Below are 10,982 nucleotides of genomic sequence, written 5' to 3' on the forward strand. Positions count from 1 at the left end.
CTGGCCCTGCGGAGCACAGGTGTCAGACTGGCGGCCAAACTTTTGGGGGGTTTGGGTCCTGTCCTGGCGGAGCGTTCTCCTGTTAATGTTTAGCAGGTGGAGGCTGTGTCCCTGTGCCTTGTGCAAGCAGCTCCCGGGAACTTTCCAGGCTTTCTGTCCAGTTGTGCTCAAAGCGTTTGTCGTGATTGATTCTGTTGTGTGCCAGACTGGGGGTTTGCCTGCCTGCCTACCCAGAAGTTTCTGTGCCAAATTGGGGTTTGCCTTCCCGCCCTGAAGTTTATGTGTCAAGTTGGAGTGTTTGCCTTCCTGCCCTGAAAGTTCTTTGCTTTCTTGCTCTGCAGTATGAAAACCCCTGGACCATCCCGAATATCCTGTCCATGGCGCGGATGGGTCTGGCGCCGGTTTTGGGCTATTTGATTGTTGAGGAGAATTTCGATGTTGCACTCGGTGTCTTTGTTCTGGCTGGTGTGACTGATCTGGTAGGTTCGCCTCGGTTTGGGAGTGCTTTGGGGGCAGTCAGGGCTTGTGGTGATCCCACTGGAACTTAGACTCCAATGTAGAACGGAAAGAGATAAAATACATGAGTTTTTATATTTGTTGTTCTTTAGGAATGCTATATATGTCCTTTGTGACAGTGCAGAGGGAAGTTGCAGGTGTCCAAAGGGGACTTAATGCTGGTGGAGCAAAGGGGAGATGTCAGGGTTCCCTGACCAGCTCCAGGTGGGCATTGTCCAGTCAGAGCATCTGGGGGTCTGTTACTATGTGCAAGTGTACCTGGTGCATCCATGACAATAATTTTGTGAATTTCAGAACACCAGTTACACCCCCCCCACCACCCCGTTTGTGGTTTGGGGTTTTTTTGTTTGGTTGGTTTTGGGGGTTTTGTGTTTGTTTTTGTTTGGTTTGGTTTGTTTGTTTCTTTTTCTAATGAGAATTGAGTATGTTGAGCGGCTTCCAGTATCTGGAATGCAGTGAGGGGAAAAAAGCATGATGCAAGTGTCAGCTAACAGGTACCATATTTCATCATGGTTAAACTAGCTGTTTTATGTGATGCCGTTCATTAAATACCTCTCTAACAGTAGCATGTATAAGCTGGTTTTGTTCTTGGTTTTCTAACAGAGAGATGTTGAATTTTGTTTTTCCCAGTTGGATGGATTTATTGCACGAAACTGGGCAAATCAGAAGTCAGCACTGGGAAGTGCTCTTGATCCTCTGGCTGATAAAATTCTCATCAGTGTGCTCTATGTAAGCCTAACTTGTGCAAATCTTATCCCAGGTGAGAAAATACCGATTGCATGTACTATATAAGGTAAAGATAATTTTATGTGTTGTAATATTTCTATTAAATATTTAACATCCCCCTAACAGACCCCACAGAAAGCATATGCTGGCCCTATATAAAAACAACTGCCATTTTCAAATGCGCTTTCTTTAAAGCAACAATAGTTAGTAGCTATGTTAATTTTTTTTTAATAGACTGGATCGTTTTAAGACTTAAAAACCCCTTCAGAAGTCACATTAAAAATCTTCAGTCAGGCATAAAACCTGTTCAGAAGAATTTGGGAGTGGTTATTTTTTTCTCGCTTCATATTGTATGCCCCTTTGGTTGTGTTTTATTTTTAATCATGGACGTAGTTTTTCACTAGATCCTGTTGGCTTGATTTTTCAGTTTCACTTACTTCCATGATTATTCTGCGGGATGTAGCTCTGATTGCTGCTGTTTTTTATGTGCGATACAAAACTCTCTCTCCACCGGTAAGTGCGTTAAACGAAACTGATTGAACATGTAATCATAATAAAAAGTAAATTAATAAGCCTTTAACAAAGTTTGACCAAGCGATTTTCATCTTGAGACCTGATGGTTGCTCAGAACTTGGGTGTATACCCTAAGACATAATGCTTGTTCTTTTGCCAGATAGATTTCCAAGCAGAACAGGGTTTCATAAAATATGTTTCACTAAGATAAGTGAGAGCTACTGATAATTTTTTTTTCCTGTTCATGATGTGTAATAAATCATATAAAAGAGCAGTGTAATTCTCTAGTGCTACAGTTAACTTTTCTGTATCATGTGAACAGGTGTATCAAATTGAATGTACTAGGACTGCATTTTTTTCCTCTTCTCTCCCCCAACAGAGAACACTCAGTAGGTACTTTAACCCCTGTTATGCTACTGCCCAGTTAAAACCAACATTCATTAGCAAGGTAAGAGTAGTAACTCATTACAAAAGATAACTCCTCAGTACTTGGGGTGTTGTGTAGTTTGGAGGGAGGGGACAATTTACTACTACTGCTGAATACAGTTTCAAAATAGGGCACATCTTAATTTGGTCACAATTCCCATTTTGCTTTTTTTCAGACAAATACAGTGGTTCAGCTAATTTTGGTGGCAGCTTCTTTAGCAGCTCCTGTTTTCAATTATGTGGACAGCATATATCTGCAGACGTTATGGTAACTTAACTTTCTTTGTTTTTTTCCAGATAATTTAATGTGCTTCTAAAGAAACTGGTAATTGAGATTATTCTAATTGTGGGGAACACAAAAAAACTGTGCCCAGATGATGTAATATGCCTGAATTTTTACACCTTTATTCTTAAGCGATGCCCAAGATAGATATTGGTGCTTAAGTTACTATGCAAGTTAAAAGTAGTCAAATGAAACTAGTTAAGATCTGGGAATAATAGCTTAGAAACAAGTCTTCAGGTGTACACAGGCAAAGCATAAATTCAGATCAATAAAAAAGAAAGGAATGGAAAGAAAGGCTGTATGGATTCTTCACTTATTCATGCCTTAAGTGTCCTTGAAAAAGCAACCTTGATATCAGTAAAAATAGACATGAAATGTATTCTTATTTTTGCTTTACGCTGTACCTGCTATCTTGAAATCCAGGTTTCTGAAGCCTCTTTGAAAAGCACATGAAGAAATGGTGATTCCTGCTAGATTGTAGGAAGGAAGGGGAGAGATTGAATGAAAACAGGCATACAGGAGTGTCCTTCCTTAGTGCTGTTCTTTTCACTACTGTCCTTTGAGATCAGAACTGACCTGAGTATGAGTTGTAGCTGACTGCAGGTGTTAAAAGTGCAGTTATTTTTCCTGAGCAGTTAAGTAAGAGCTCAGAACAAAGAGGCTGAACAGCAGATACCAGAATTACTTAGTTAAAGTAGTGAAAAATCCAGGGTTGCTCATCTTCTAGGAAAAAAAAAACAAACACCAAACCAAATAAACCAAAACCACAAACCCAAAACAAAAAGCATTTAAGGAACTAGGAACCTTGATCTTAACAGTCAGTGTGGTTTTTCATTCTGTTGGAAAAACAAATCTAGGGTTGTATCTGTGAAAGATGCTTACCTTGCTGCTTGTCTGGGACTCTGGGAGAGTTACCATGTTGTGAATAATGGAGAAATGCTGTGTGTAATTTGCCAGAGTCCTCTGTAAAAGCTTTCAAAAATGCCCTGTCTTGAGTTCTGGCCCAGGGAGGGTTAACAGAGTGGCAGGACTGTAGCAGTGACTCACACCTCAGTGGGTGGCATCCGCCTTTTACACAGAGGAGCACTGATAATTTAGGAATATGTATGGTTGTCAACCAGCATCTGGGAAGGAAACAAAACAGGCTGAAGCAGAAACTCGTGCTTTAGCTTTGGTAAAATGCTAAGTTCAAGTCTTGTGTGGTTTAAACACTCGCCTTACAGTCTACCAAGTAATAATTTCTCATGTCAGTCAGTTTTCATGCTGGTAAAAGTTATATAGGCTGCAAATGCTGAATGTTTTGTCTTCCCTTCTCTAAAACAAATGCTAATACGGTAAAAAATTGTCTTAGTATGCAGTTACACTGAAGCCTGCAACTTAGTGCTGGATGGCAGATCCTTTGTTTATCTAATACCTCACTTAGCACTGAATTTCAGCATGGAAACTGTAAACTGTGGAGCTGTGTAGTGAAAATAGGGAAGACACTAAAAAGAAAAAAAATAACAGTTATTGTATTGTTCATAGACTCACATGACTTACAGGAACTGTTTTCCCCCAAGGTGCATCACAGCTTTCACAACGGTAACATCTGCCTACAGCTACTACCACTATGGCAGGAAAACAGTCCAGGTGATAAACAACAAATGAAGTTTTTATGGAAGCACAGGGACTTACCAGCATGGGGTGCTGTGTCTCCAAAGATGGTTGCATTGCAGCTGAGTTTTGGATCAAGCACTCTTGTTTGTCTGCTTTAAACCATGGCATCACAATGAAATGAAATTTGAACATGTACTGTGTATATATGTAGAGAGAGACTTTTCAATGTATTTTTAATTTCTTTAAAAATGGGGTTGTTTACAAAAATAAATAACATTCTTAAAAACACAGATCACTCGTTGCTGCCATGTGGATAATTCTGAATAATTTTGTACTGTTGTTGAAGTTAAAATACACACTTTGCACCAGTTTTTTTTTTGCTATCTTCATGCAAGGCACTGAGTAAGCCGAGATCTGAGAAGAAAAAGCAATTACAAGAACAAATTTGTCTTTGTACCTCATCCTGAGTCAGTAAACCAGCATTGCTCATCAAGACCTAATGACATACCTCAGCTTGCAGCAGAGGAAAGCACATCATCGAGGAACAGTATCTTCAGAAATTAAAAACCAGAGAGAAATCTTACTTCATGTTCCATGGTGATATGGATAAGCCATGAAGAGTTCCTACCCTGCTCCCTTTTCTTTTTAAATATGAGCAATGGTGAACTGTGCTCAGAGGAGAGTTTAGGTCTCAGAAGGCTCAGCGGGGCAGTGAGGAGTCTGTACCCAAAAGGAATTACATTTTTCGTACTATATATTCATTTCTAGTGATTGAAAGAAGCCCCTGTATCTCCAGATTCTTTAAAGCTCCTAAAGATGCTGTTTAATCTAAATAGCACTGGCAAAAGAGGACATTTTAAATACTGTCCAAATGAAAGGAGACAGTGGAAGAAACCTTTAGATGCACGTATTGTTAATTCTTGCTGTTCTTCCAGCTTCAGGAGATGCATTGTGATCCCCCTCAGGCAAGGAAAACTCTCTCTACTTACAAAACAACACAGAAGAAAGAACTAGACAGAAGAGATCATGGTGATCATAAACTCATGGTTTCTTTTCCCAAACAACATGTTTTTTTCTTGTGTGTCATAAAAAAGAGCGCAACTGTGAAGGGCTTAAATAATTGAAATCAGGAGGTAACTGATACCGCTGTAGTATTAGCAGAAGAAAAATTGCTGTAGACATCTCTTGAGAGCACACAGCCTCTTTTGTGATAGCATATGTTTGTATATACAAAGCATTTTAATATTTTTTTATATTTAAACTTAAAAAGCGGTGTACAGAGAAAACACTTGATCTTTTATTAGTACCTTTGTCTTAAATATTAGTACCTCTGTCCCCATGTTCTATGGTCAACACTGCATCGTACAATGAAGGGATAGAAGGGAAGTTTCCTTAAAATAGAGGAGTATTTAGTAAAATGGAGCAGTTTTTTCTTGAAGAAACGGTTCGAAAAGCAGAAATTTATTGTTCCTAGTCGGGTCAACGCTGTTTGGTTCTGATTAATGTAATGGGGGTTTGGTTGAGGGGGTGGTTCCTTTTACCTATGACATGGAATTGCCCGGGGCTGGTCCGCGAGGGTACCAAGTTAAATGTACAGTGGCTCGGTGGTTAAATAAAATTCGTTTGGATGCTCCAGCCGCTGGCATGTCTGGTGTTCCACGGTTACAATCCGCTTCCCGGGGGCGTGATCCATTCCCTGTGGAAGCTGGGCGTGGGCGCGGCGCGGCGCGGCGGGGGCTGTCCCCGCGCGGCCGCCGTACCCGGGCGGGCCCGCCCCCGCCCTGCCCGCGATGGCGGCGCCGGAGCCGCCGCCGCAGCCGCCGGAGGGCTCCCGGCCCCTCAGCGCCCTCCTGGGCGGCATCGCCCAGGCCGCCTTCCACGGCAACGCCGCTGTCACCGACGAGCTGCTGCGCGGGCAGCTCTACCCCGAGGCGCCGCCGGAGGAGTTCCGCGCCCTGCGCGCCAAGATGGGCGGCCTCCTCCAGGTACCGGCGCTGAGGCGGGGAAGGGGCCGCGCTCTGGGGGGACGTGCTCCCTCGGCCTCCGGGTGTCCTCGGTGGGGCTCTGGGGGCGGCCGAAGCCGCGGGTGCTGCTTCTGTGGTTTCAGCGGCCGTCCTCAGCGCGGGGCCGAGGCTGGCCAGCCCCTCCCAGCCTAACCCAGGCCTGCCCAGCCCAGCCCTGCCCAGCCGGGTCTCTCCGGCCGCTCCTCAGGAGCTGTGAAGGGGTAACGGCGACACTCGGGTTCTACAGCCGTGGAAATAAGTAGCCGCAAGTTTCTGAGGAGAGCTGCGGATTTCTTACAAGAAAACTGTGTTTTGGCGGAAGCAAGCCGTTTTCCACAGACAACAGGTTTTGGTTTATGTGTAGGAGAGGAGAAGATATTCTTCTCCCTTAACGCATCTTATTTTGAGCTCCGTTCGGCGAGAAGAGAGTAGCGTGGTGTAGTGTAGTTCCCGGCGGCTCGATGGGGCTCAGGGAGCCTCCAGGTGCTAAATCCTTGGGTGGCCACTGCCACCTTGTGGGTGAATCCGTGGCTCTTTGGCCTCTTTGGATTTATAAACTCGGTCGGTAGTTTTAAATGTAATTGACATACTGGGAATTTGATGAGGATGTTGGCACTGGTTTTCTGCTTTTATGGAGATTCCATGGTTCATTTAATTATTAGATTCATACGATGCCCTGAAAAGCCTCTAATGAAAGCTGAGTAATAAAAATTGATTCTTGTAGGACTGGAGTCTGGTTTTGTCTGTGGGCTTGTTTCATTCCCTCCTCTCAAGTACAAATCTTATTCAAGCACTGTTGAGATGTCATACTCTGGACATAATGTTAATTCAGAAGACACAGGTGATTAAAGTTTTGTGGATATTTACCCATTGTTGTAAAATAGGCATATAGCTTAGTAGGATGACTGTGTATTGGGGAGAGGGTATCACATTCCCTGTGTGCTGCTTCAGAAGCAAAACTGGTGGCAGTTGTGTTCATCGACGTCACTCACACCTTGCAGTGTAAATTAGCATCTCACTGTTACCAGGTGTGTCTCATGGTCTTCATGGCCAGCACTCGTCTCCTTATGGATGAAATTCCTGGGAAATAAGTGAAATTTATGCAGTTCAGCTTTAAAGATAAAGTTTTGTGCTAAGCAATACACAGACTACTTTGTACAATTTCATGTCAAGGGCGCATGGATTTTGGGGTGCTTATTCCTAGCAGGTAACTTGAAGTAACACCCAAGTCCTGTGGATACTTTTGGCATCTCTGTTCTAGAGCATCCTAAAAAAAAATCTTTTGGCTTTCTAGTCATTTTGAAGGCACCTAAATTAGATGGGATGGATAATGCCTCATGCGTGTCTCTTGAGGGTTTTTTTTTCTGACATCCATCTTGATAGTCAGAAGCAGAGAGGTTCGTTGCCATTGTGACTTAATTGCTGTAGTAGTTCATGTCTTCTAAGCAACAAACACAGATCTGTACCATAAATCAACCACTTGCCTTTGCTAGAGCTGAGCATAAATAAGGCAAAGGAGTTTCCTGTTCCCTTCTGCATTCCACCTGTGCAAAGCATGGCACCTGTGAGAAGCATGGAGATGAATAAGTGACACTAAAGTGTCAATAAGCATTTAAATGTGTGGGGTTTTCCCCCTGGATTATGTATAGAATAGTCCTGGTTTTATATTTATAAAATATGTCATTATGATCTACTTTTTATAGATGTTTCCTTCGCTGTCCATAGAGCTGCTGAATGAGCGTGAATCATCTGAGCTCTTTCTAAAATGCCAGATTTATCTTATAGTGAAATAATGTCTTTTATTCAATTTACTTTTTTTTTTTTACTCTTATTTCTTGTGTGGAATATCTTGGAAGGTAGAATAAAGCCCTAGGAAGGCTGGCCTTGGAGAACTGTATGACTTCAGTGTTGTTCTGTCAGTTGTTTTTTTGCCCTCTGCCTTCATCCCTCCCAACCTCCTGTCCTGTAAGACTGCGAAACATTGAGAAACTGGGGGAGATCAGCTTTTGCAAATTCTCACCCCCAGCTTTTTTTGGTTTTTCAAATATTACTTCATCCTGATTAAAACACTAATTTTGTCTCCTTCTTACATAAGTTTAATTTACAATATTAGTCCACTGGTAACAGTTACTTTACATGTGGAGTAATCCCACTGTTTTCCTTTTGGTGGCAGTAAGTTATTGCATTTATTGAGCAGGATCATTTGCTGCTGGGTTGAAAGTGTCCCTAGTTCACTCTTCTGCTTCAGAACAAACTGTACGTAGGCTAAATAAGAATAAAAATTTCAGCATGAGGACTATAAATATTTTAATATATTTGATTTATATTTTTTCCCCCACAAATACCGAGGATTTTACCATCTGTAATAAATATCTTGGTATGTGAATGGTAAAATATTAATCGGATTATATAAATAATATGTGGGAACCAAGAGCCTGATATCCAACATATAAGATGCACCCGAGCTCTGTGCATACACTTCATAACATTCACTTGCTCCCTTCCCTCGATGGTTTTCATTAGGAATCATGCTGGTAGTTCTGTCAGATTACTGTGATGTTTAATTCTACTGGTTTTCAGCCAGTCTGGGTTACTGAGCCCTGCTGTGCCATGGCACACACAGTGTATATAAATCCCCTCTTGAAGCTATTTCTAATGATTTCTTTTCTTCATGCCATCAGAGAAAAGCTGTTGAATAAGAAACCTTTTGATCAAAATCTTATCTAAAGGCTTGTGGAAGAAAAATTAGTGCGACTAGTGGATAAAATCTCTCGGTGTGTAAAATGCTCTGGAGTTGCATGAGCAACTTATGGGTGCCTTGAAAGCTGCCGTGTGCTCTTACCATGTGTTGTCCCTAAAAATTGTCCCTTTCCTGCTAGGGACTGCGGTCCTTTCCCTGTGAAGTTGCTGTTGTGACCTCGAGAGGAGTTCCCAAAGCATTGCTACCCCTGTTTGAGAAGGAAGAGACTATTTGCTCTTCATAAAAGGGATCTGCCCTTATGTGAAAAATCAGAGCAGAAAAGCAGTTGTAAGGTTCACTCAGTTGTGGGGGATATAAAGGCCTTTGCATCTTCTTCAGCAGGATTTCTGCTAACTGAAACATTTCTGCTAAGAATTTCTGAAGCAATTTCTGCCAACTGGTAGGAAATAAATTACTTCTTGCATTTTCTAATAAGGGAAGAGAGTTGCCATTCTTCCCTCTCCTCAGATGCCTTGTGATTCCTCAAATGTGTGGGCTGAGTCATGAGCTCGGGAGCACTTTGCAGTTGTCCAGGCTTCTGCAAGGCTGAGAGGCAGAACAGCTTCAGTCTGAAGACTGAGATAAAGTAATTTTGGAAGAGTTAATAGGAGAGGCTGCTTGATTTCTTCCATTTAGAGTTGCAGTTGTGCCTGTGCCTACTAAGTGGAGAGAGAACTCGGTGGGCATACTTGTTCTTCTTGATTCAGGTAAAAGAAAACAAGTTGCTGCTACAGCAGTGCCAGCTGTGTCCATATGAGCTGCTTTCTACCCAAATGTGTCCCATGTAAGTGTTATACCTTTCACTCCAGCAAATGACTGTGCTTACTATGAATAAGTCTATTTGTTACTGGGCTGGGTGAAAATGTATTAATAACTTTGCACAAAATTTTGGGAGGGAGGGAGTGTCTACTGTGTCATAATTGGACATATGTAAGAAAATTATTATCTGAATTGATGTTTGCTTGGAACAACTACATAAAAATGCTAGCCTATTTTTTTTGATTTAGTGAAACACCACTGTTATGTAGCTCACTAATCTGAACACAGCTCAGTTGCCAGCTCTGCAGTGTCTGGTGTTGAAGCATACATTTTCATTTTTATATTTGCATATAAACTATAAACCCACAGTTATTGCTTCTTTTTAGTTTTAAATTTCTTTTCCCATTTTCAGCATTGTCTTAAGAGGGTAGAAAATGTAATGTTTACCTGAATGTAATGTTTACTTCATCACTACTGTATTGCAGTGATGAAAATGTGCATGTGTACTGTCCCAAAGCATTCTTCCTAGTGCTTTCAATATGAGTTAGTTTAGATTTTAGGTTTGTGTACTTATGGTCAGTTCACATAAGGACTGGGACAGCTGGCAGTTAACATAAAGTGGAGAGGGAAAATACTTGAAAACAATGAACTGGAGAGGAAGGTTGGATGCAGAAAATGATTGAAGAACATTGCCAGCAGCTGTAAGATCAGTGCTTCACTGCCCAGAGCAGCAATTTATTGCTTGGGTATGGCAGCCAGAAAGAGCAATGTACCTGCATCTTTATGGATTTGTTAATACTCCTCTTTCTGTGATTTCTCGAGTTGCAGAAGTCGGAGTTTGTGTCATTAAAGCCTTTTGCAATTGCAACACAGTTTTCATTGCTCCTGTAATTACTGAGATGTGTGGAAGGCGGTGTTACTGTGGGAAGTGGGGGTGATGGTGTTCTGCACCCAAGCAGATCTGTGTGAATTGGAGTGTTGTTTTAAACAACAGGGTGTGAACAAGAGTCTGTACATTACAAATCTCACAGTCTTCCTGCTGCCGTGCAACTACGAGTGCAATCCTGAAGGGAGGCAGAAATAGAAGGGATCCCACCTTCATAATGTCGTTAATTTAACGAGTAGTATTTTCTATAACTCAAATATAAGACAGGCTCATTTCATTTGAGATTCTGAAGTGGTGATATGCTGTAACTGTGCCGCTTCAGTAAAAATGGATCATCTGAAGTTTAATGGTTTACTTGACCTTTTGTGGTGCATTTTTTTTAACATTCTTACCTACAGAAAAGCAGTAAATTAAAAAAAGTTGGTGGACCTGCGTCACTGATGTATAATAAGTGTTGTGAACTCTGTATTGCCCAAACTAGAAGCAACTCTCTCTCTCTCTCTCTCTCTCTCTCTCTCTCTCTCTCTCTCTCTC

The 10,982-nt window shown here is 41.8% G+C and overlaps 2 protein-coding genes across 3 annotated transcripts in view; both read left to right on the forward strand.

The window, feature by feature from the left end:
- The first annotated feature begins 220 nt into the window (after positions 1-220).
- CRLS1 (cardiolipin synthase 1) lies at positions 221-5,695 on the forward strand. Of its 2 annotated transcripts, none has more exons than XM_027694960.1 (6): positions 221-479; positions 1,147-1,276; positions 1,670-1,755; positions 2,135-2,203; positions 2,358-2,449; positions 4,024-4,431. In XM_027694960.1, the coding sequence occupies exons 1-6, from the start codon at positions 378-380 to the stop codon at positions 4,109-4,111; spliced, it is 567 nt and encodes a 188-aa protein (XP_027550761.1). In that variant the 5' UTR covers positions 221-377; the 3' UTR covers positions 4,112-4,431. The 2 variants fall into 2 exon arrangements, with proteins under 2 accessions (XP_027550761.1, XP_027550760.1); XM_027694959.1 differs by lacking the exon at positions 4,024-4,431 and adding an exon at positions 4,996-5,695 and having other exon boundaries at positions 257-479.
- Positions 5,696-5,839: 144 nt separating this feature from the next.
- The window catches only part of COMMD1 (copper metabolism domain containing 1), a 68,279-nt gene continuing 63,136 nt past the window's right edge, over positions 5,840-10,982 (forward strand). The window contains exon 1 of the mRNA XM_027694951.1: positions 5,840-6,045. Within this exon, the coding sequence (XP_027550752.1) occupies positions 5,851-6,045 (195 nt within the window). The 5' untranslated portion in view covers positions 5,840-5,850. The remainder of the gene's footprint in view (positions 6,046-10,982) is intronic.

The sequence above is a fragment of the Neopelma chrysocephalum genome, unplaced genomic scaffold (genome assembly GCF_003984885.1).
Source record: "Neopelma chrysocephalum unplaced genomic scaffold, ASM398488v2 Primary Assembly neopelma1_99, whole genome shotgun sequence".
In the NCBI taxonomy this organism is placed as follows: Eukaryota; Metazoa; Chordata; class Aves; order Passeriformes; family Pipridae; genus Neopelma; species Neopelma chrysocephalum.

Coding starts and splice junctions, on each gene's coding strand:
- CRLS1 (XM_027694960.1), top strand. CDS start 378: ATGGCGCGGATGGGTCTGGCGCCGGTTTTGGGCTATTTGATTGTTGAG. Junction 480..1,146: donor TGGCTGGTGTGACTGATCTG/GTAGGTTCGCCT, acceptor TGTTTTTCCCAG/TTGGATGGATTTATTGCACG. Junction 1,756..2,134: donor ACAAAACTCTCTCTCCACCG/GTAAGTGCGTTA, acceptor CTCCCCCAACAG/AGAACACTCAGTAGGTACTT.